Here is a 26,167-nt window from a genome sequence, read left to right as displayed (position 1 = left end):
AGTAATTTTTGTAAGCCATCACAGTAATTGTATTTGGTGAGTAGAGGGAGTTCTCAGGATCATCACACAAGCAGTTGCCAACTTAGAAGTAAGTACATTCTCTTCTTGTCTCTACCTTAAAATGATGAGCACAAATTTTTCCACAGCTTTTATCCATTAGCTTAACAAAGTAGTTAGCAAGCAGCTGTCACTTAATTGGTTCTTTGCACACATACAAACAAAAAGTAATCAAGTAGTGTTTTTGTCTTATCGTTACGAACTCTTGGATTTAAAAATATTTGGTATGTTTTCATGCTCTGCGTTTATTGATGCCCACATTATTTTATGTTTGGCTGGTGGAAACCTCTTCAACTCCTTTTATTACAACCCCATTGGTCTTTTATAGCTTCCTTACTATCTGGAGTAACAAGGTATTCATCTTATACTTCTGTCGCAGACCCAGATCAATACATTTTCCAAGAAGCCTTAATTTCTTTTGGTAGGAAATGTCATTTCAGAACACAGTCTGGGTGCCAGATAAGCTCATTGCTACTGGGTTCATTATTTTTACTAGGCTTTTTGGTGGACAGAGTTGGAAATACGTAACTAGCTATAGAGATGAAATTTATGTGTAATATATATTGTATGATATGAAGGTTTATATGATATATGACATTATACAGAGGTAAAATATCTCCTGGGTTCATACTCCTACTTTGGTTTATATCAGGATTGTAAGATTTTTATTTAACTTTTTCTGTCTTACACCTATGTCTCCTTTCTTCCATATCAATAATTCTGGTTTTCAGGGACATAGGGAATGATAGAATTATGTCCTAAGTACTCATTTCATCCCACACAAAACACACATAAGAGTGTCAGTAACAATTCCAATACTTTCAGTACCAATATGACTGCTAAAGGCAGTTAAACATTTTTTACATATGCTCATTCCTTTCTATCCTTACTTAAAAAATAATTGTATCGTTTCTACATTATCAGCTTACATAGCCATTATATACTATACTATCTCTTAAAACTGTCACTTAGCTTTACTCTTTCAAATGTATTTAATGCTCACCCCCAATCCTTACGTTGATGCTTCCAGTGGTTGTCTGAAACTTGTTCTATAGTAGATTCTTTACAAAGAACTTCTAAGAACAATGTTCTCTGATATCTCACATGTTAATAACAGTTTGTGGCTTCTGTACTTGAAAATCAATTTGACTGGATATAAAATCATATGTCAAAACTGAACAAATTGAAAACTTTAATGTATGGTTTATTGTGTATCAATTATTCCTCAATTAAGCTGTTAAAAAAAATCCTTAGTTCACATTTTCTTTCTTTAAGTATCTTAAATATGTTGTACTCAATCTTAATTCTGGCATAAAATGTTCGTGTCCAAAAAATCTGATCATTCATAATGATTATTTTTCCTAGATCACTCAAAGGATTATTCTCTTTCTTTAAAAAATGGTAATTTTAGTAGGCTCTTTCTGAGTGTTCTGAGCTGATTCTCTCTGTCTGATATGTGGTGAACCCTGTTGATACATACTTTCAAATCTTCTTTTAATTTCGGAAAAGTTTTCTTGAACTTTAAATTATGCATTTATTTTGTCCCCTTGCTTTAATTTTCTCCTTTCAGTACTCCTATTGTTTGTATGTTGAATCTTCTACACCTGTCTTTTATATTGGAAATCTTCCTTGAAATCCTTTTCATCTCTTCCTTCATTTCTTATTGATTTTTAAAGATTTCCTCTTTTTCATCTTTTCTTTCCCTTAAGGTGTTACCTGTTTATTCTCTCCTGGTTCTTCTAGTTTAATCTTCATTTCTGAATTGGGTTTTCATTGTAGTTCTAATTCTCTCCTGAGTTCTCTCACCTCATTTGTGAATTTTGTAATTCTGGGTTATGTTGTTCTTTTCATATTTTGTATTTACTTCTTTTAGCATGTTTGGAATATTTGATTATAGTTTTTATCTATTTTGTGGGCATTTCTTTCTGGCATATTTTCATTGTCTGTAGGGATGTAATTCTTTTTTTAAATTTTTGTATGGGATCTTCTGTTGCCCATTTAACGTGGAAAATTAGTTTCTTTAACTTGAGAAGGGAGAGCTGACTTAGGAAAGGTTTTCTAATTTCATGGCTCTGAAGTTCCCTTTTCTGTTGTTTGTGTGAAGTATTAAAAAATATGGAAGTCACCTCATATATTCTGGTTGTGTTAGACCTTTTTAACTTTTATCTGGACTCCTTTCTCTTTTGTCTCTCTTGTCTTTGTTCTGTTCAACTTGGATTCTTTTTCCAACATCTTGTCCTTAGTGTATTGGGCTTTGTCCTAGAAGGGAGTTTTGGCTGGTGGGTTTTGAGGTTCATTTCCAGCCTCCTCAGATCTTACTGCAAACTACTTGCATCATCCACCCATGGATTGGACATAGCCCTTCCACTTTCAGTCTGCTATTCTCAAATAGACTTGCTGAGCTTTGAAATGAGTATGGATTACTTTGGAATTCTTAGGTTCATCACATACCCTGTTGTTTCTGTCAGCTTCTTTCTTCAAAGATGCTGATACCATGGTCCTCTTGTATCTGTGGGAATACCTTACCAGATTTGTCTTAAATGCTATCAATGGGTCTCTGGTAGCGCTGGTATGCTTTTATGTGTGTTTTTAGTGTCAAAAATGAAGCTTATTGCCATCTTCCCCATTAATCAAATCTTAACTTTTTTTTATTATTTTCTACATGTCATTTCTAGATCCTCAGACAGATTCTAAACTACCTGAAGGATTGTCAGGATCTCACACAGACTGGCTAACCTTAAATGTTGGAGGGCGGTACTTTACAACTACACGGTAGGTGCATGTGAATGTGTGCACAGGTGTGTGTTAGAGGACACTATGCAGTATTTGTTCTTTCCTTCAGTTTTGCTCATTTCCTTAGAAGAGACTCCAGTACTATGTGATCTTAAACCATTTTTTAGAAAGTTTTTTTAAAGAGTAGAAAAATGATTCACAAGTTCTTCCAAAGAAAGCACGAAAGGTATGAACATGTTTTTTAGGTATCAAGTATTTTAGGGTTTTAGAACAGGTTTTTTAGATGTCAGATAATAAACATGCAACACAAGTAAAAATTAACAATACTGAAATTTGTAGCAACTACAACTGCTTATGTTAAAGGGATAAGAACAATGTAAGTTTAGGTCAAGAATATTGTGATATAATAGCTTGCTAGAAGGATGGATTAGTGTTTAAGTTAAAGGAACCTAAAACAATATTTGAATCAAAGGAAATGCCAGAATAGAAGGGATTTTGACAAATGGCAACTTATTGCACGTTTTTGTTTCCCAGCGTCACTCCTACCAGGTTATAGCATGCATCTTTTTGAGAGAGCAGCTGGGATCGAGTATACTCTTGACTTAAATATGTTTGTTTATAAAGACAAATGGAGAAATCAATTTTTTTCCCTGAATTCTTAGGAGCACTTTAGTGAATAAAGAACCCGACAGTATGCTGGCCCACATGTTTAAGGACAAAGGTGAGTGCAACACATTGTTTTCGCATTTTGTGTGATCTGTTTGTAGCTGTATTGACTTATCTCTTGTCCTTCTGTACTTTTTAATGATATCAATAATTTTTATATGAGTAAAAACTTAGTATGTTACACAATTTTTAAATTTCTAACTTTGGGTTTTGTTTTTGGGGGGGTTCTCTTCGCTGTAATGGTGACACAGGTGTCTGGGGAAATAAGCAAGATCATAGAGGAGCTTTCTTAATTGACCGAAGTCCTGAGTACTTTGAACCCATTTTGAACTACTTGCGTCATGGACAGCTCATTGTAAATGATGGCATTAATTTATTGGGTGAGTTTTTAATATGATTCCTCATATTTTTGTAATGTTAGGATTTTTTTATTTTGTTTTCACTTGCTTAGTAACATAGTATATTTTCATAAAGGGAAAATATATCTTTTCCACTTTTTTTTTTAAAAAGATTTTATTTATTTATTTGACAGAGAGAGACACAGCGAGAGAGGGAACACAAGCAGGGGGAGTGGGAGATGGAGAAGCAGGCTTCCCACTGAGCAGGGAGCCCAACGCAGGGCTCGATCCCAGGACTCTGGGATCACGACCTGAGCCGAAGGCAGACGCTTAATGACTGAGCCACCCAGGCGCCCCTATCTTTTCCACTTTTAAAACTAAATTTTTATATATATATGAATATATATAGATATAGAAATAGTTGTAGGCACAGATAGATAGCCTTTGTGTATATGGGTGTATGTCTAACCCATAAATTCTGATTTTAGATTCTAAATATAGATTTTTTCACGAGGGACTTTAAGGGATTTTGTTGTTTTTTTAATTGAATTGTGACTGTGACTTGACTTCAAGTTATGGACCTTCCCATCATGTTGAGATGTAGAGTCATGAAAAGGGGAAATTATACTTCAGAATCATAAGACTGGATTAGAATCTCAATTGTACAACTTACTAGAAAATTAACTTGGGGAAAGTCTCTCTGAGTCTCCTTTGAAAACTGAGTATTAAAAATATACTTGTCCCTGACTACATCACAGGATTTTCACATCATGGAGATGATGTCAGCCAGAGCCCTTATAAAGCAGTAGATGCGTATTCAACGCTCATGGGCCTCTAGGTGACTAAATTTGGTCTGACTTGATGAGTGGTGGGGGGTGTGTGGCGATCTTGAGTGCACATTCCTACTCAGCTTCCACAGATTGTTGCCATGTGGGTGTGTGGGCATAGGGTATCAGAGCCTTGATTTTTAAAGAAAAGCTGGAAATCTAAAATTTTATGTGAAATCTTCTGATTTTGAAAATACTACATGCCAAATACATTATAGTCAGCCTGGGCTGGTGGTCGGGCAAAGGGGCTAACTTACAATCCCTGGAGTATAATAGACAGCACTCAGTAACTTTTATTGTTGCTGTATTAAATTAAAGTCTGTATTGCCTTTAAAGCTTACCCATTGCAAAAAATGACCTTATTTGACCTTTCATCTAACTTCATACCTATTCATTACAAATTCTTGTTGCTTTCTTATTTTTTACCTACCAGCTGTTGCTTAAAACCCTGTATAACCTATTTTTATTTTACTCATTCTTCAGAAATTATCATTAGAAAAATAAGCAGTGGTCCTCTCTTGTACAATCCTTTGCTTTTCAGCAGCTAGATCACTTTTGCTTACACTCTGGCGGCCCCTCTTTTCTTCTGAGGACATTTAAACTTCACCGTAGGCGTCCTATGGGCTCTTTGATGCTTCCTAGTTTAATTTTTCTCTGTATCACGGATAGCCTTTCATATCCTCCCTGCCTAGGAAATAACATCAGAAATACATATCCATGCTCTCCCAGACTTCAGCACTACAGGCTCTTTGCCAAGCAATGCTTGCTCCTTTTTCAGGTTTCTCGGCCGTTGCTTTATTTATTCAGTTGTTCAGCAAGCAGAGCTCTGTACTGGATTCATTTTATAAAGCATTACTACTTCTAATTAGTACAAAATCTATCCAAACTCTTTACTAATATCTATAGGTTGCCCCAAGTAATTATATGCTTTACAATAATCTACACTGAGTTTTTTACCTCCCCTCTGTTTACTTACATGACCTTATTTCTTACTCTTCCTTATTTGTGCTTTCATCAGTGAATATATTTTTTGCTTGCTTTCATTATTTTTCTGCCATTAATGACCTTCACTTTTTCCAATGAATCATGTCTTCCTTTTCTGCTTTCATTTGTCTTCAAAACCTTCTTTTTCTGATTTTTTTTCAAGATTTTATTTATTTGAGAGAGAGAGCGCACAAGCAGGGGGAGGGACAGAGGGAGGGAGAGAAGCAGACTCCCTGCTGAGTATGGAGCCCAACGTGGGGCTCGATCCCAGGACCCTGAGATCATGACCTGAGCCAAAGGCAGACACTTAACCAACTGAGCCACCCAGGCACCCTTCTTTTTTCTGCTTTAACTCATCTTTCCGTACCTTGTAGGTAAATTTCACTTCAATCCAATTATTCTCTAACTTGAAAACTTTTCTAGCATTTCAGTATTTATTTCCTTGAAGTTCACATAAATTTTCTGAACCCCAGTTTGATACAGTAAAAAGAGAATGGTCTTAAATGTCAGAAAACATGCAATTTAATAATGATCAAGGTGATCATTTATTGAGGACCTACCAAGTGCCAGGCATTATACCAAATAATATATATGCATATCTCTTTTAATACTTATGTCAACTTTGTGAAGAAACTGATAATACTCCCATTTCACAAATGTAAACAGGAACTTTAATTAAGAGAAAGACTAAGTAGCTTCTCTAAGACAAAAAAGGAAGTGAGTGGCAGAACTGAGATTCAAATCTAATTTCTACTGTGCTGACAGAAAAATATGCTAAATATTACTTCAGTTTCTCCACTGTCTCCCATAGGTGCCTTTTGTATTTCTAAGGCTTTTCCGGAAGTTTTTAAGGTTTGGTTCTGAACCTAGAAGTTAAAAAAAAAAAGTCGTTACTCTATTCCTTGGGGGGTTTCTGACTGACTCAGAAGATCTTGGCACACTGAGAGTGAAGCCCACTAGAAACCCCTTTGTATGGTGGGCGTCTACCAGGACAGATAGGAAATATGGCTGCCCCTTCAAGAGGAATCCAGAGATGAGGCCCCTCTGGCGTGGGCTGGAAAGTGTTGTGCCAGAGCAGCTGCCTGAGCAGTGTGCTGTTCATCAGATGACCTTTGTTTTGTAGCTGGAATATTAGAGGTGAATTGCGCTTTCCCTGAGAAGGTCATAATCTTCCCAGATAACTGCTGAGCATACATAAAATCCCTTTTATCATTTAGAAATCGTTTTTTTTTTTTTAATTGAATTTCCTTAAGAGAGGTTTCTGAGTCATTCTGTTGACTTATTTGGAAACTAATTTACTTTTATTCATTTCTATAATTTTCTGATGCAGTAAGTAAGAGATAATTGTGACAAACCCATTCAGATCTGCTCCATTGAAGTCAATGAAATGTTAAGATGAGGTGAACTAGTCATTTAATATTAGATTCACAATCAAATTTATTTCAATTATTTTAGGAACTTGTGCAATTAGGAGTTTTTGCTTGTGGCCTATTTAAAGTGATTGTCAGAAAATTTTGAAATATAGAAGGCTTTCATTCTAATTCATTAGTTCTCTATGTTTTTCTTTTGCTGAATGTAAACTATTTAGAAAAACTTTGTGTTACAAATATTTAAAAATATTCTGTATACATGTTCTACACGAGTTATTTTTCTTCTATATTGATCGCCTGCTTGTTGAATTTCACTTGTATTGTGAGGATTTAACAAAGAATTTTATAAATATTAAAATGAATAGTTTTCTATAAAAGTCACATCATTTTTATTATGATAGGTGTGTTAGAAGAAGCCAGATTTTTTGGTATTGACTCATTGATTGAACACCTGGAAGTGGCAATAAAGGTAAAGCTCTTTTTACATTAGCCAGTATTACAGTTATTGCAGCTGTCTCCGAAAATGCTCCATTAATTTTTTAATATCTTTTTCAAGAATTCTCAACCACCAGAGGATCATTCGCCAATATCTCGAAAGGAATTTGTCCGATTTCTGCTAGCCACGCCAACCAAATCAGAATTGCGTTGCCAGGTAATTAAAGCAGACTTTTACATGAGTTATTTGTGTCAGCGAAGCTGTGAGTAAAGCTTTACATTCTTCTACAATTTTTTTTTTGCCTTACATTCCTTTTTCATGCAAGATAGAATTTAATTATGGGTGATAGCATTGCAAAAAAAAGAGATGTAATGGCCTTTTTTATTATCTAATATGCTTCATGTAGCAGTTTTTGAGTAGTTCATCAGAATTGCAGCAATTAAAATAAAAAGTCAATTGTTTGTACATTTGTTATGTATGGCCAGTCACTGGCAGATACTTTTATGTATTATGACATTAAAGATTTTAAAAACCTCAGTACTCACTTTTCAATAAAACTACCTTGAATTATTGAATACTTATAAAATATATAAAAATATACAAATAATACCTATCAGTAGGTACATGGCCAACAGAGATCACTCTTTAGAAATTTCTGCACATAAATGAAGTATAGCCAGGCTGGATTCTAATATTATGTTTAGAGGTTCTTTTACTAAGAACCCATTAAGGTTGCTGGTTTTATATCTGAGTTTTATCTGATCCTGTCTTCTAATAAACTCCAACTGACTGACCTGCCAGTTGCTTCCAGGAAGCTTGGGGGTTAGCTAGTCATTAACTGTAATATAACAGATGGTTTGAATTTTGTGACAATTTGTCTTTTTTTAATTTTAGGGTTTAAACTTCAGTGGTGCTGATCTTTCTCGTTTGGACCTTCGATACATTAACTTCAAAATGGCCAATTTAAGCCGCTGCAATCTTGCACATGCTAATCTCTGCTGTGCAAATCTTGAACGAGCTGATCTCTCTGGATCAGTGCTTGACGTAAGAATCCTTTCTTTGTTATAAGAGATAATTAAATGTTTAGTCTATTGAACAGTCTCAACAAGCAGAAATGATCTCTTTCTCTTATGAGAGCTTTTACTTGAAAACAGATAATTTATTAAGTTGATAAAACCCAAGGCTCTGAAAGTGAAATGTGTTGGTTTTGCAACTTTGATATCCTTCAATAAACGAAGACCTGAAAGATTTAGCAACTAATAAGAAATTAAATCTTGAAATTAGATCCTCATCTCTTCAATATAGTGTACTTTAGAAGGACTTCTATTTTCAGTGAATTAGGAGGGTAAAGCCGAAAAGGACCTTTGAGATCTGCTATTCAGCCTCATTTCTGGAGTGGGGAAATGTTATTGCTCTAGAGGTATTTGGCAGAGATACTGTGAAATAAACATGATGTGTGTCAGTCTGTGCAGGTTAGCATCTTGGTGGCTCTCCTCCTCTCTATGTATATATACTTATGTGTGTGTGTGTGTATATATATATATATATATATATATGTATACATATACACTTGACCCTTGCACAACACTGGGGCTAGGGGCACTGACCTCTGTGCAGTCGAAAATCCGCACATAACTTTTGACTCCCCCAAAACGTAACTACTAATAGTCTGCTGTTGACCAGAAGCCTTACCAATAACATAAACAGTCAGTTAGCATATATTTTGTATGTCATATGTATTATATACTGTATTCTTACAATAAGATAAGATAGAGAAAAGAAAATGTTATTAAGAAAATCATAAGGGGGGCTCCTGGGTGGCTCAGTCAGTTAAGCGTCTGCCTTCAGCTCAGGTCATGATCCCAGGGTCCTGGGATCGAGCCCTGCATCAGGCTCCCTGCTCAGCGGGAAGCCTGCTCCTCCCTTTCCCACTCCCCCTGCTTGTGTTCCCTCTCTCACTGTGTCTCTCTCTGTCAAATAAATAAATAAAAATCTTTAAAAAAGAAAAAAAAGAAAATCATAAGGAAGAGAAAATACATTTACAGTAATGTATTATATTGATTTTTAAAAATCCACATATAGGGGACCTGGGTGGCTCAGTTGGTTAAGCATCCAGGTCTTGATCTCAGAATCATGAATTCGAGCCCCATGTTAGGCTCCACGCTGGGTGTGGTGCCTACTTAAAAAAAGAATTGGGGCACCTTGGTGGCTGACAGTTAAGGGTTTGCCTTCGGCTCAGGTCATGATCCTGGAATCCTGGGATCGGGCCCCACATCCCGCTCCTTGCTCAGGGGGAGCCTGCTTCTCCCTCTCCCTCTGCCTGCCACTCCCCTTGCTGTTGTTCTATCACTCTCTCTGTCAAATAAATAAAATCTTAAAAAAAAGGGGGGCGCCTGTGTGGCTCAGTCGTTAAGCGTCTGCCTTCGGCTCAGGTCGTGATCCCAGGGTCCTGGGATCGAGCCCTGCGTCGGGCTCCCTGCTCAGCGGGAAGTCTGCTTCTCCCTCTCCCACTCCCCCTGCTTGTGTTCCTTCTCTCACTGTGTCTCTCTCTGTCAAAAAAAATCCACATATAAGTGGACCTGTGCAATCAAACCCATGTTGTTCAAGGGTCAATTATATATATAGGTGTGTGTCTGTACATATGCACATCATGTATTTATGTAACAGTTACCTGTGCTAATTTGGGGTTAGAGAATAGATGCAGAAACAATAGTGAAATCTAACTTCTAAACAACTTCAGTTTCCTTAATACCAAGGCCCATGCCTATAGGTTTTTTGAATTAATAATACCTAACATGGTACCTTGCCTTTTTTTTTTTTTTAAGATTTCATTTATTTGAGAGAGAGAGCAAGCACGAGCAGGGGGAGGAGCAGAGGGAGGGAGAGAAGCAGACTCCACGCTGAGTGTGGAGCCCGATGTGGGGCTCATTCCCAGGACCTGGGATCATGACCTGAGCCAAAGGCAGACACTTAACTGACTGAGCCACCCAGGCGTCCCAGTACCTTGCTTTTAGTAGTCATTGAATAAATGTTCATTGAATTTTATAATTTTAGTTTTATTCCTTACTTGCAACCTATTTTTCCATGAAGTTTATGATACCGGATCTATAAAAAAATCTGCCAATATACATTTCCAGTATTTTCACTCTCCTTGTCTCATCTTATGAGGAAGGACAACATTGGTAGCAAAATAAGCAAAAGACTATTAGCACAGAGGAAAGGTTTGAAGGACCTAGTCTTTAGTGAAATGTTGAGAGACCACTCATGTGGATTTTGTTAAGGACAAAACAAAAAAAGATAAAAAGACAGACTGGGTCATTCAGTATAGCTGGTTTTGAGTTCTGTTGAATTGTAGTAATACACCAAACCTGAACCATAATTTTCTTATCTGTAAATACTTGTTCTACCCATACTGTATAATTGGTAAACTGAAGTGCTGTAGAATTGTAAGTTTAATTACTAATGATGGAAATGGCACATGTTGAAGAGTCATTGCCCAGGGTGTATAGGTTGTGAAGTCAAAACTAATTGCTAATTGTCCTTGGCATTTGAGGATGATTGCTAATGAGTAGCTGTCATATCCACAAAATAGGATGTGTGCTAAGCTCTCTGCCACACAAGATGTACCTAATGGGTCCACCACTCTTTTTGAACTCTCACCCAGTGTATCACTCACAGGCTGTGAGGCCTTTCCATAGGAGCCATGCGATTCTGGTGTCAGCCAGGGTGATCGCAGTTGCTCTCCCTGTTAAGCAGAAGTCTGTGCCACATTATCTCTTCTGTCAGCATGCTTTAGAGTGTTTGTTCTGCATACTCTGCCTGCCATCAGTGACCTCAGCCTGCTGCATAGAAGCTGGTGTAAAAATTCAGCTGGTACGTATCCATTGCATATTCCCATCCAAGATTGATAAATGGTAACAGGGACCTTGATGGTCATCAAATATGACCCTCTTGTTTGGTAGACTGAGACACAAACCAAGCGATTTGCCCAAGCCCAAAAAGGCTAGTTTATTAGCAGAGTTGGAGCTAGACTCTACAGCATGTGTTTTCTTTTTCTTATTTCTTTTTTTAATGACTTTTTCATGTGGAAAATGTCCAACATACAAAAATAGAACAATATAATGAATCCCCCTTGTTACCTCCATTACTCAGCTTCGACATACATCATCAGCACATAAACAATTTTGTCTGTACCTCTTTTCACCGTTATTTTGAAGCAACTCATTATTTCACCTGTAAATATTTCGTTTCTCTCTTAAAGATAAAGACCATTTGGGAAGCCTGGGTGGCTCAGTCGATTAAGCGTCTGCCTTCTGCTCAGGTCGTGATCTCAGGATCCTTGGATTGAGTCCCAAGGCAGGCTCCCTGCTCAGGGGGGAGCCTGCTTCTCCCTCTCGCTCAGCCCTTCCCCCCCACCCTCCCACCCCCATTTGTGCTCTTTTTCTCTTGCTCTCTCTCATATAAATAAATAAATAAAATCTTTAAAAAAATATATAAAGACCATTTTTAAAAACATAATCGTCATACCATACTTAAGAAATAATGGTAAAAACTGAATTGCTTTCATCAAAGCCCTTTGCCCCTTGATAGAGTAGATAGCAAAACTCTTACAGCTGCCGTGCTGGTTTACTGGGTAGCTGAGTTGTGTACCCTCAGTGTTGGGGACCTGCTTTACCACTGATTAAGGGGGGTGCGGGGGAATGTTTCTGTGGTTGAAGATCGAAAACTTCACTGGATTTCTTATAAATCTGTTTCTTTGTGAGATTCCATAGTGTATAGCTTTCAGTATAGAGCTGTACTTAAAATTACCTTGGGACTTTATTATTATTGTTGTTGTTATTATATTTAAAACAACAAATACTACTTTTAAAAAATCCCCCATGTACCAATCACCCATTCATCTAGACCAGCTGGTCTAATCTATACTTCCATCTATTTCTGCTTCTTCCCTGTTTTTTTTATTATTATGTTATGTTAATCACCATACCTTATATTATTAGTTTTTGATGCAGTGTTCCATGATTCATTGTTTGTGCATAACACCCAGTGCTCCATGCAGAATATGCCCTCTTTAATACCCAACACCAGGCTAACCCATCCTCCTACCCCCCTCCCCTCTGGAACTCTCAGTTTGTTTTTCAGAGTCCATTGTCTCTCATGTGCTATGGTGAGCCCTATTTTTTTAAAGCATAATTAACATACAGTGTTAGATTAGTTTCATGATAAGTGTACTTTTTTTTTTTAGATTTTATTTATTTATTTAAGAGAGAGAACACAAGTGGGAGAGGAGCCAAGAGGGAGGAAAAGGGAGGGAAAGAATCTCAAGCAGACTCTGCACTGAGCACGGAGCCTACTCGGGGCTCAGTCTCATGACCGTGAGATCATGACCTGAGCCAAAACCAGGAGTTGGACGCTTAACGGACTGAACCACCCAGGTGCCCCTCATGAAAAGTGTACTCTTAATCCCCTTCACCTCTTTCACCCATTTGTTTGTTTATTTCTTAAATTCCACATGAGGTTGAAATCATATGGTATTTTTCTTTCTCTGACTTATTTCAGTTAGCATTATGCCCTCTACCTCCATCCATGTTGTTACAAATGACAAGATTTCATTCTTTTTTATGGCTGAGTAATATTCGTGTGTGTGTGTGTGTGTGTGTGTGTGTGTGTGTGTGTGTCTACCACATCTTCTTTATCTATTCGTTTATCGATGGACACTTGGGTTTCTTCCATATCTTTGCTCTTGTAAATAATGCTATTATAAACAGTGGGGTACGTATATATCTTTTTGAATTAGTATTTTTATTTTCTTTGGGTAGATACCCATTAGTGGGATTACTGGATCCCACTATTTTTTAATTCTATTTTTAATTTTTTGAGGAACCTCCATACTGTTTTCCAGAGTGGCTGCACCAGTTTGCTTTCCCACCAACAGTACACAAGGGTTCCTTTTTCTCCACATCCTCGTCAACACTTACTGTGTTTTTTATTTTAGCCATTCTGGCAGGTATGAGGTGACATCTCATTGTGGTTTTGAATTGCATTTCCCTGATGATGAGTGATGTTGAGCATCTTTTCATGTGTCTGTTGGCCATCTGGATGTCGTCTTTGGAGAAATGTCTGTTCATACCTTCTGCCCATTTTTTAACTGGATTATTTGTTGTTTTGGTGTTGAGTTGTATAGGTTCTTCATATATTTTGTATATTAACCCCCTATTGGATCTGTAATTTGCAAATATCTTCTCCCATTCAGTAGGTTGTCTTTTTGTTTTGTTTATGATTTCGTTTGCTGTGCAGAAGTATTTTATTTTGGTGTAGTCCCAATAACTTAATTTTGTTTTTGTTTCCCTTGCCAAAGGAGACTTATCTAGAAAAATATTTCTATGGCTGATGTCAAAGAACTTACTGCCTGTGTTCTCTTCTAGCATTTTTACGGTTTCAGGTCTCACATTTAGGTCCTTAATCCATTTTGAGTTTATTTTTGTGTGTGATATAAGAAAGTGGTCCAGTTTCATTCTTTTGCATGAAGCTGTCCAGTTTTCCCTGCACCATTTGTTGAAGAGACTGTCTTTTTCCCATTGTGTATTCTTGCCTCCTTCGTCATAGATTTTTTTTTGAGGGGGGCAGGGCAGAGGGAGAGGAAGAGAGAGAATCTTGAGCAGGCTCTACACCCAGTGGAGTCTGACGTGGGGCTCAATCTCATGACCCTGAGATCATGACCTGAACTGAAATCAGGAGTCAGACGCTTAACTGAGTCACCCAAGCGCCCCTCTTTTGTCATAGATTAATTGACAATAAAAGTGTGGGCTTATTTCTAGACTCTGTTCTGTTGAGCTGTATGTCTGTTTTTGTGTCAGTATCATACTATTTTGATTACTACAGCTCTGTAGTATACCTCGAAATCTGGGATTGTGATACCTTGAGTTTTGTTCTTTTTCAAGATTGCCATTCAGGGTCTTTTGTGTTTCCATATAAATTTTAAGATTATTTGTTCTAGTTCTGTGGAAAATGCTGTTGGTATTTTGATTGGGATTGCATTAAACTTCTTGATTGCTTTGGGTAGTATGGACATTTTAACAGTATTGGTTCTCCCAGTTCATGAGCACAGAATATCTTTCTATTTGTGTCACCTTCAGTTTGTTTCATCAGTGTTTTATAGTTTTCAGAGTACAGGTCTGTCATCTCCTTGGTTAAGCTTATTCCTAGGTATTTTATTCTTTTTGGTGCAATTGTAAGTAGGATTGTTTTCTTAATTTCTCATCCTTCTACTTCATTATTAGTGTATGGAAATACAACAGATTTCTGTATATTGATTTTGTATCCTGAGACTTTACTGAATTCAGTTAAAAGTTTTAGGATTTTTTGGTGGACTCTTGGGTTTTCTCTATAGAGTATCATGTCATCTGCAAATAGTGAAAGTTTTACTTCTTCCTTACCAATTTGAATTCCTTTTATTTCTGTTTTCTTGTTTGATTGCTATGGCTAGGACTTCCAGTACTATGTTAAATGAAAGTGGTTCAAGTGGATATCCTTGTCTTGTTCCTGACCTTAGAGGAAAAGCTCTCAGTTTTTCCCCATTAAATATGATGTTAGCTGAGGGTTTTTCATGTGTGGTCTTTATTATGTTGAGGTTTGTTCCTCTAAGCCTACTTTGTTGAGGGTTTTTATCATAAATGGTTGTTGTACTTGCTAAATGCTTTTTCTGCATCTGTTGAAATGGTCACATGGTTGTTACCTTTTCTCTTGTTAATGTGATGTTGATACATGTTGATTGATTTGCAAATATTATTTGTATTTTTGTGTGCCAGGAATAAATTCCACTTGATCATGGTGAATTCAGTTTTTTTTAATGAAATATTGTTGGATTCGGTTTGCTCCTGTTATGTTGAAGATTTTTGCATCTGTGTTCATCAGAGATACTGGCTTGTGGTTTTGGTTTTTGTTTTTTGCTTTTTGTAGTCACTTTATCTAGTTTTAGTATCAAGGTAATAATTCCTCATAGAAGGAATTTGGAGTCTTTCCTTCCTCTTTTAGTTTTTGGAATAGTTTGAACAAAATGTGTATTAACTCTTCCTTAAACGTTTGGTAGAATTCTGATGGGAGTTTTTCAGTTACTTATTCAATTTCATTGCTACTAATCAGTCTGTTCAAGTTTTTTATTTCTTCCTGGTGCAGTTTTGGGAGAAATAATTATGTTTCTAGGAATTTATCCATTTCTTCTAGGTTGCCCCATTCATTGGCACATAATTTTTCATAATATTCTCTTTAATCCTTAGTATTTCTGTGGTGTCAGTTATTATTTCTCCTCTTTCATTATTTTATTCAAGTCCTCTTTTTTTTTTTTTTAATGAGTCTGGCTAAAGGTTTATCAGTTTTATTGAACCTTTCAAAAAACCAGCTCCTGGTTTCATTGATCCTGTTCTCTTGTTCTTTTAGTCTCTATTTCATTTATTTCTGTTTTAATCTTTACTCTTCCTTCCTTCTACTGGCTTTGGGCTTTGTTTATTCTTCTTTTTCTAGTTCCTTTAGGTATAAAGTTAGGTTGTTTGAGATTTTTCTTGCTTTTTAAGGTAGGCCTATATTGCTCTAATCTTCCCCTGAGAACAGCTTTTGCTGCATTCCAAAGATTTTGGACCATTGTATTTTCATTTTCATTTTTCTCCATGAATGTGTTTTATTTCCTCTTTGATTTCTTGGTTGACCCACTGACTGTTTAGTAGCGTGTTATTTAATCTCATGTATTTGTTCTTTCCACTTTTTTCTAGTTTCATGCCATTATGGTCAGAAATGTTGCATGATACGATTTCAGTCTTTTTGAATTTGTTGAGACTTGTTTGTGGCCTAACGTATGATCTATACTGGAGAATGTTCCCTTTGCACCTGGAAAAGAATGTGTATTACACTGTTTTGGGGTGGAATGTTCTGAAATAACTTTTAGATCCATCTGGTCTAATGTGTCATTCAAAGCCACTGTTCCCTTGTTGATTTTCTGTCTGGATGATCTATCCATTGATGTAAGTGGGGTGTTAAAGTCCTGTACTTGTTACTGTATTACAATAATTTTTTTTCCTCTATGTCTGTTAATAATTGCTATATGTATTTAGTCACTCCAAATAAATATTTGCCATTGTTCTATCCTCTTGTTGCATTGTTCCCTTTATCATTATGTAGTGTCCTTCTTTGTTGCTTGTTACAGTCTTTGTTTTAAAGTCTGTTTTGTTTGAGATACAAGTTTTGCTACCCCAGCTTTCTTTGCACTTCCATTTGCATAGTAAATGATTTTCCAACCCTTCACTTTCTTTTTTTTTTAAGATTTATTTATTTATTTGAGAGAGCAAGCGAGCCCTTCCCCATGGTCGCTGCTGAGGGTAGAGTCCGATGTGGGGCTCAATCCCAAGACCCTGAGATCATGACCTAATTTTAAGAGTTGCATGCTTAACTGAGTGTTTCACCCAGACACCTCTCTATCTTTCAATCTTGATATATCTTTAGGTCTGAAATGAGTCTCTTATAAGCAGCATATAGATGGTTCTTGCTTTTTTTATCCATTCAGTCAGCCTCTATCTTTTTTTTTTTTTTTAAGATTTACTTATTTATGAGAGAGAGAGAGAATGAGCAGGGGGGAGGGGCAGAGGAAGTGGGAGAGAAAATCCTCAAGCAGACATCGCGCTAAACGTGGAGCATGAAGCTGGGCTTAATCCCAGGACCCTGAGATTATGACCTGAGCCAAAACCAAGAATTGAATGCTCAACTGACTGAGCCACTTAGGCACCCCAGCCTATATCTTTTGATTGGAGCATTTAGTGTATTTACATTCAAAGTAATTAATGATATGTATGTACTTACTGCCATTTTGTTACTTGTTTTACAGTTGTTTTTGGAATTCTTCTTTGTTTCTTTTTTCTCTTGCTCTCTTGTGGTTTGATGGCTTTCTTTAGTGATTTGCTTGGATTCCTTTCTTTTTATTTTTTTGTATATCTGTTACAGGTTTTTGATTTGTGAGTTCATATATTACATCTTATGTGTATAGGTATCTATATAAGGTTGATGGTTGCTTAAGTTTGAACCCATCTTAAATGCACTAAATTTTTCCTCACTCACCTCCCCGGCCCCCAACACACACACATTTTATGTAGATGGTGTCATATTACATCCTTTTATTTTGTGAATCCCTTGACTTATTTTTATGGGTATAACTGATCTTAATGTTTTGGTGTTATAACCTCCATACTGGTTTTATATATAAGTGATTCATCTACTACTTTTATTATATTTGCATTTACCTGTGAAATATTTCCTAATTTTCTTACTCCTGATTATGTCCTTTTTTTTCCATTAAAGAATTGCCTTTAACATTTCTTGTAAAGCTGGTTTAGTGGTGATGAACTGCTTTAACTTTTGTTTGGGAAACTCTCTCCTTCTATTCCTAATGATGGCCTTGCTGGGGAGAGTATAATTGGTTTCAGGTTTTTTCCTTTCAGCACTTTGAATATGTCATGCCACTCCCTTCTGGCCTCCAGTGTCCGCTGCAAAATCAGCAGATTGCCTTATGGGGTTTCCCTTGTATATAACTTTTTTTTTCGTGGTGCCTTTAAATTCTCTCTTTATCACTACTTTTTGCCATTTTAATTATTATGTCTCTTGGTGTGAACCTCCATGGGTTGATTCTGTTGAGGTCTCTGTGCCCCCTGGATCTGGATTTCTCTTTCCTTCCCTAGATTCGGGATGTTTGTAGCCTTTATTTCTGCAAATAAATTTTCTGCCCCCTTTCTGTCTCTTCTCTGAGATCTGTGCAGTGCATATGTTAGTACACTTGATGTCACTGAGTTCCCTTAACCTATTCTTTTTTCTTTTTGCTGTTCATCTTGGTTGCTTTCCATTACTCTGTCCTCCAGCTCACTGATCCATTCTTCTGTTTCCTCTGGTCTACTGTTTATTCCCTCTAGTGTATTTTTAATTTCAGTTCTTCATCTATGATTGGTTCTTTTATATTTTCTCTTTGTTAAGGGTCTCACTGAGATCCTTCACTCTTCGCAGCTCTTTATGATCATTATTTTGAATTCTCTATCAGGCATGTAGCTTATCTCCATGTCATTTAGCTCTTTTGCTGTGATTTTGTCCTGTCCTTTCATTTGAGACATATTCCTCTGTTTCCTCATTTTGTCCACCTCTCTGTGTGTTTCCATGTATTAGGAGAGTCAGCTGTGTCTCCTGATCTTAAAAGTCATGGCCTTATGAAGAAGAGGTCCTGTAGTGCTCTGTAGTTAGTGGCCTTTGTTCCCCAGAACCGGGCACTTGGGGCAGAGGTGTCTCCTGTATGTGTTACGTGTGCCCTCCTGTTGTGGCTCAGCTGCCTTTGCCTTCGGTGCAGTTGGCTGCTGCAGTGCACTTTCTGTCGTGGGCAGGGTTTGGTCCCTGTGCTGTAAAGGGCCAGTCTGGAGCCACCTGGGGCTTATAGTTGGGTCAGCCCAGATGCCAGCCCGCAACCTGGTGGCTGGTGCTGCAGTCACACCTAACTGCAGGGTGCTCTCCCTGTGCTGTCACCTTGGGAGCTTTTGATAATAGTTACAGTCTATTTTACCTGGGTGCACACCACAGAGAACCAGAGACATTTATTTTCGTATTCGCAGCTTCCTGTCTTGTTAATATTTTCAAGTATTTAAAATAAGGTCTTTTAGTTATCTTGGTCTTTCCAGGTCCTCACTTATCTTACCTCTCAGTCTGAGCTTCTGTACCACCTTGTGTAAATGCAAAGGCGCAGATGGGAAAGTATGTGTGCATTTCGCAGTTTGCTGTGATTTGAAATGATCTGTAGTGTGTCTCCCTTTCCACAGAATTGACTATAGGGTGAATGAAATTGCACTTACAAAACAGGATTTTTTTGTTAGGTATGGCAAAAACATAACTTGATCAGCCTTAGGATTTTAGAATCCTCACTGTTGTAGTTTTAATGACAGCTACAATTGTCATTTATATAGTGCCTTACAATTTTTAAGACAGCTTTCCATTCATCATCTACTTTGATGGTCACAATCTGTGAAGTTCTAATGTTAATGTCACCTGTATAGCTTCCTGTCTTATCCAGTTGCCGTTGGAGTTCAGATCCGATGACATTGAATCCTCAGAGATAAATTAACATAATTTAAAATTCTAACATAGATTTTCTGGTTTTTGACTCTTTGTATTTTGCGCTGTAATTTGGGTGTCAAGGTTGTGCATGTTGTGTAGCAGTGGTTGGTACAGAAAGACCCAGCAAACAACTTGTAGTGTTTTGTAGCCAGGTGATGCCTAGAACTGCTGGCCTTAGTATTCTGACCTTTGAAATGAAGGTAGTTAATAGCAGGATTGAACATCAAGAATTTCGTTGATTCCTACAGAAATAAGGAAGAGAAATCCCTACCCCTGACAAGGCTATGCCTTCCTTGCCCACACATTTCAGCTCTTACGTCATACCCAGGGCTGTTCCTGAAAATAGAACTAGGATGTCATAGTCCCGACTCTCCAACTCTTTTATCTAAACTCTTAAGTTTTGTGTAAAATGGACATGCTATTGTTAATTGGGCTGTTTTTTTCTCTTAAAATGGTTCTTTTGAACTATTTCTTAAAATAGTTCTCAGTTCTTACTGAGTCTAGTTGGAAAAGTCTTCATTGTAAACAGAAAATAATTGATGGTGAGTGTATGGAATTGAGCTTCCACCCCTTGTCTATTTTTTCTTTTATTGTTTGAGCCAATTTTTTCTTATCCAAACAAACTTCTGAAGGTTAAAACATGGACTTCTCTCCTTTCCTTGCCAGTGTGCAAATCTCCAGGGAGTCAAGATGCTCTGTTCTAATGCAGAAGGAGCATCCCTGAAACTGTGTAATTTTGAAGATCCTTCTGGTCTTAAAGCCAACTTAGAAGGTGAGCTTCTATCTATAATTACGTTTTCTAAGGTGAAAACACCATGAAGTAAAAAGCCCAACAAAATAATTGTTACGGGAAAGTCATGACCACTATAGGGGGATATAGATTTCTTCTCTCCTCATACTTGGAGAATGAACAAGAGTAAGTCCTATCTTGGTCTCAGTCATGTGCCACGCAAGAAGTTAGGGAAAAATCCAGCCTTTAATATTGAATAAGGCTTTAGTTGGAGAATTAAATATCAGCATCTCAAACTTTGAAACTAAACATAGCATACTCTTACACTGACTAAAATGAATTTCAGTTTGCACAAAGCCAGGCAGTTTTTGTCATTGTTAGATTTAATGTTTTGTTTATGAATTCCTATTGCTCTGTTGTGTCAGTGAACTGGTCACTTTGTTTAGTTGTATGTTTAGAATACAGGGTATTTACCTTCCTTATCATAAACTTATGGAAGCTGTTATAAAAGTGTTTATCTTAAGACCGAATTGAATTCCTCCCTCAAAAATACAGACTAAAATATTCTTAATTCATAGTATAAGCAAACAGTTTTTTAACAATGAACTCTTTCCATGTGGAAGTTGGTTGAGAGACTGAGATTTATGGTTCACAGAGTTCTTTCCAAAAGTTAAAGGAGCTTGTCATCATTCACTTCCATTAAGCCATCCTGTGGTTTTTTTAAAGGTAGATGACTATAAATATTTTTAAGTTCAACTGCCCCCCAAATATGTTCACTTTAGGTGCTAATCTGAAAGGTGTGGATATGGAAGGAAGTCAAATGACAGGAATTAACCTGAGAGTTGCTACCTTAAAAAATGCAAAGTTGAAGAACTGTAACCTCAGAGGAGCAACTCTGGCAGGAACTGATTTAGAGGTGAGTCACCAATTTCTAAAGTGTTTTTGTTAATCTACAGTTACGGAGTATCTCATGCAAAATTTATTGAAATCATAAACAAAGTAGTTGGCTGGTAAAAACTGCCAGGTGGCATACCAGCACAGCTGGAGGGATGTTTTTTTATCGATTGCTTGCTTCAACCAATTGGAACCCCAGAGCAGGAGTCAGTTACACAAGTCATAGATACCAGTCTCCGATTTGAAGATTCATCTGACGTTTGCTCTAAGTTGATTTCATTTCTCCTCTTTTCCTTGGGTCTCCTTCAAGTAGATCACTTTGATGGGTATTTTTATTAATCTGACTTATTGTGGTTTTTTTTTTTTTAAGATTTTTATTTATTTGACACAGAGAGAGATAGAGAGAGCACCCAAGCAGGGGGACCAGCAGGCAGAGGGAGAAGCAGGCTCCCCGCTGAGCAGGGAGCCCGATGCGGGGCTCAATCCCAGGACTCTGGGATCGTGACCTGAGCTGAAGGCAGATGCTTAACCGACTGAGCCACCCAGGTGCCCCTTATTATGTTTTTCTTAAGTTTTAATTCCAAACAGAATTAAATGGGGTCAGATTATTTTTTTTAACTACTTGAGAAATTTAAAAGATATCCAGGTTTGAAATCAGGTTCAAAGAAAGCCTGTTCTAAATCAGAATCATATTCTTTTTGAATCTCATGTCCATGCATCTCTTTCATCAGAATCCTGTATGTTGTCTTGACTTGCGAATGCAGCTAGCTGACTTCAGCGCTGTTGATGGGTCTCTCAGTGCCGTCCAGTAGCACTTTTTGCAATGCTAGACACGTTCTAAATCTGTTTAGTACAGTAGCAACCAGCTACTAGGGCTGTTGAGCACTTGAAATATGGCCAGTGCTACCGAGAAATGGATTTTTTATTTTATTTCATTTCATTTTAATTCATTTAAATACAAATAGCCATGTGTGGCTGTTGCCATCATATTGAACAGTACAGCCCTGTCCCAGAAAACCTGGCCTGGGTTGGATTGGAGAGAATAGGAGGTCAAAATTTGGCTTGTTACTGATTTGTTTCTTTTAATGTTTTTGCCTGTTCTCTTGATAGATTTTAGCAACAGAGTGGCAGGCCCCATTAAACTTAACGGAAAAAGAACCGGTCTAAGGCCAAAAGTATAAACCTATTATAAGCACAATTATTTAATTTTTTATTATTGGTACTGTCAGACCAAAGATGATGATTTGTCCCCTCTTAGTTTTAGTTAACCATGTCGTCAAAGTCTTCCTGATTGCAACTGATTGCAAAGACTAATCAGGTTGACTGTTGAAGGGCAGCTGGTGACATTCTGTCCTCAAAGGTTATGTGCCATTGCCCACCGTCCCCGGGGACTTATCCAAAATCTGTCTCATCTGCCATTCTGTGATCTCAAGAGAAATTTAAAAACAGCTCCCAATTGTGGTGGTAGTTAACTGTTGTATACATTTGCTAAAAATCATTGAACTGTGCATATAATTTGGGGGTTTAAAAAAAAGGCAGTTCCCTGCTATAAAAATGTTTGAGTTGAGGAATGGCAAAAATCTCTTACATAATTTAATTTAGTAAGTAAAATCTCTTTTGCTCAGATTTTTTTTTAATAGTGTTTCCCAGCCCTGCTCATGCCTTTTGTTGTTGTCATTGTTGGATTGTAGTAAATTTGCATAGATAATATTTACTACATTGCAGTCCATTCTGGGTTTGTTTTTTTTTTTTTTTAAGATTTTATTCATTCATTTGACAGAGATAGATACAGCGAGAGAGGGAACACAAGCAGGGGGAGTGGGAGAGGGAGAAGCAGGCTTCCCGCGGAGTGGGGAGCCCGATGTGGGGCTTGATCCCAGGACACTGGGATCGTGACCTGAGCCGAAGGCAGACGCTTAACGTCTGAGCCACCCAGGTGCCCCTCATTCTGGGTTTTAAATGACTGATTCTAAAATACATGAACGGAAGAAACATGCTTCCTCTTTAACCTTTATCTCTATTTGTAATGGTCAGCCTGAGCATCACCTAGAGAAAACAAATCCAGTCGAAGAAAAATCTGACTTCTTTCCTAAAACAGAAGTTTTCCAGAAATAACTGATTTTCATGTGCCCCAGGAATCCTTTTGAGAGGGAACAGAGAAGGCCCTAAACCTCCATCTGAATCTCGTGAATATTGTTTTTGTCTTGCAGAACTGTGATCTGTCTGGCTGTGATCTTCAAGAAGCCAACCTGAGAGGTTCCAACGTGAAGGGGGCTATATTTGAAGAGATGCTGACGCCCCTGCACATGTCACAAAGTGTCCGATGAGAATTTCAGGGCTGGAGGAAGGAGTCCCAGATGCAAAATGTTTTCCTGATCACTTTTTTTTTCTCCACCCACTCAGTTGTCTAGAAGAAATAACACTGTAAGGGAATAAAAAAAAAAAATTTAGAGGATTATGCTTGTCTCAGCGGTGCATAAAGGAAAAAAGTGACTTTTTTCCACATTCTGATTTTAACAGAGAAGCACTCATGTAATGGATGTAGGGAAGCTAGATTAGCTTGCTGCCTTTTGACTAGAGGTAGGGGGATTTGCCTGGCTTTATGACCAGGAATAGGATCTATTATATTTGCTTTTAAATAGGCATGATGTGGAAATCCATCTTGTTTTGAAATGTACTTGAGGATTTTAATTTATGAAAAGCACAACATATGCAATTATATTTATTGAATCTCTAAATGCAGTATGGATATTTAAATTGTTAAACTTTATGAAAATTTTGCAGAGTTCAGGTTTATTAATAGCTTTAGTGATGCACTCCCCTACTTTAAATACCTGTCACGCCGTGTGAATATGGTGAGATCAGATTTCCCAAGGCTCTCTTTTTCAGGTTCATTTTTATCATGTTTATTTTTTAGAACAAAGCAGTAGCTAAATTAAATCCTCGGTTCTTACTGATTGAGACAGAGTGAAAGGAAAGACATCATTGTCAGCTCAAGTTAAGGTGGAACTCTCCAGATGGACAAAGAATTTACCTATTGCTACAGCTTTTAAATGAGCATCATCAGAATTTCATTTGAAGCAAGTTCCACTCAACGCCAGACCAGGCAGTTTTATCCAATTTACACGACTAGCCTTGTCTCCTCCTGTACAGTCAAGACAAGCACAGGAAGATAGGTCAAAAGCAAAAAGCCAAGGTGCGTTATTAATTTAATTCAAATGCCAAATAGTTTAAACAGGGCCAGCTTAGAAATAGGTATTAATAAATCCCAGTCCAAGCTATAAAATATGAATGAATATGGCAGTCATCTTTTGGGCCTCAACATAACTGCAGCTAAAACCCTGCAATGGGGAATGAGAGGATTTTAAACTGACAGTTTGATTATAGCCATCAAAAACTGAAATAAGAATAAAGGCATTCGGCTGGTCCAAGATGTAATACCAATCAGTCAGCACCTGTGGGTCTTTGACTTCTATTTTCTGGTTTCGTTTAAAGAAATTCTAGCCTGATTTTCTTGAGTCCTCTCTGCGGTAGTAGAGACAGGGCCTGTCCTCCCTTGCCATTAACCCGTGTCCTTATGTCTGCCCCAAGAGCAGGGATATAAGCTGTGTCCAAATAGGTTCTGAATTCTACAGACTCATCAGTTTGAAGCAATGAATCATTAAAAACTACTTTGTCTCCTCTGGGAGAATGACATGTCTTCAATATTCACGTCGCTTCTTCTTCTATATATACATATGCAAAGCTTTCCTTAACAGTAAAGGGTACAACATGCATAGTGGGAGATCGGACCTTTACAAGTGAGGGAAAGCAACTTCAGAAATGAATTATTTTCTTTGCTTTATTATTTTTACCAAGACAGAGAAGTATTGTATTGAGAGATATCTATTTTCATAATCAATATGTGCCTAAATTATATTTAAATCATTTCACTCTGTACTATATATTTTCAAGAATTATAGAATGTGTTGTTCATCCACTTAAGGGTACCTCTGTAGACGTAACTGAAAACTGCAGAAGAATCTGAAAGATCTAAACGTGGTTTGCTTAGCAACTGCGGATTTGGGATCTAATGTACACTGCGTTAATAAATGATGTGAAATGTTGAAAAGGAGTTTCTTGTCGTGCTTTTGAAAATCAGCACTTTACCATATTTTGCTTACATTTCTTCAACATATGTTGATGACCAACCCCACGGATCTGGGTGGAAAAGGAAATGCAACACTTATAACTGATTAGTCTCTTGGAAAGTGCCATTAAAATAAATTGACTTCTTAAAGCGTGATTATTTTATGACCCTCTTTTTAAAATCCACTATGCTAACAACACAAAGAGATTTCATTAATTCTGAAACGACAAGACTGCCTCCCGATAAATCATCTAATTTGGGTTACTCTTTAGCTGATGAACATTACAAGTTAGCTTTATTAGGTTAAGAACATTTTCCCCAAAACATTCTCACCTGACTCCTGGGAGAGAAAATTTTGAGGGAGGAGTTTCAAAATAGTAAAACTATTATTAAACCTAGTGATGGAACATGTCTGTACACAGGTAGAAATACAGTTGGGGTGGGGGACTAGAAAAAAATTTTAACCTAATTAGATTACCTACATGGATAAAATTCAGTATTTGTGTAATTGTTCAGAGCCATGGGTATTATGTTGTAATATAATCTAGTTCTTCCAACTACAGTTTCAAAAAAATTTTAGTAGGAAATAATAAAGGTTACATAAATCAGGTCTTGGAATATTTTCCCCAGCTGCTCATTTTATGAATTGGTGACTTATACTGTAAATCTACCCCCATGTCAACTTCAAATCATGTTTAATGAAAAGCCCTAGAATTTCATTAAATTTCCAAGGAGGTATTATCTTTAAAATTAAAAGGTACACCTCTGCGAAGAAACATGGTTACATTTTCTGTACAAAGCACCTTATGCAAGGATTAATTCTCTGAAAGCCTTTCACAACCTTTATGTCAGCAGGAGTTCACCATGGATTCCT

The 26,167-nt window shown here is 37.1% G+C and overlaps 1 protein-coding gene across 1 annotated transcript in view; it reads left to right on the top strand.

The window, feature by feature from the left end:
* The window catches only part of KCTD9 (potassium channel tetramerization domain containing 9), a 37,936-nt gene extending 12,661 nt beyond the window's left edge, over window positions 1-25,275 (top strand). Inside the window, exons 4-12 of the mRNA XM_032389152.1 lie at window positions 2,733-2,829; window positions 3,453-3,511; window positions 3,708-3,836; window positions 7,377-7,444; window positions 7,532-7,627; window positions 8,306-8,455; window positions 20,207-20,312; window positions 21,053-21,186; window positions 23,375-25,275. Of these exons, the coding sequence (XP_032245043.1) occupies window positions 2,733-2,829; window positions 3,453-3,511; window positions 3,708-3,836; window positions 7,377-7,444; window positions 7,532-7,627; window positions 8,306-8,455; window positions 20,207-20,312; window positions 21,053-21,186; window positions 23,375-23,491 (956 nt within the window). The 3' untranslated portion in view covers window positions 23,492-25,275. The remainder of the gene's footprint in view (window positions 1-2,732; window positions 2,830-3,452; window positions 3,512-3,707; window positions 3,837-7,376; window positions 7,445-7,531; window positions 7,628-8,305; window positions 8,456-20,206; window positions 20,313-21,052; window positions 21,187-23,374) is intronic.
* The last annotated feature ends 892 nt before the right edge of the window (window positions 25,276-26,167 follow it).

This window comes from Phoca vitulina, unplaced genomic scaffold, assembly GCF_004348235.1.
Source record: "Phoca vitulina isolate PV1807 unplaced genomic scaffold, GSC_HSeal_1.0 scaffold53, whole genome shotgun sequence".
NCBI classification, from domain to species: Eukaryota; Metazoa; Chordata; class Mammalia; order Carnivora; family Phocidae; genus Phoca; species Phoca vitulina.
This window is presented reverse-complemented; position numbering and strand designations above follow the sequence as displayed.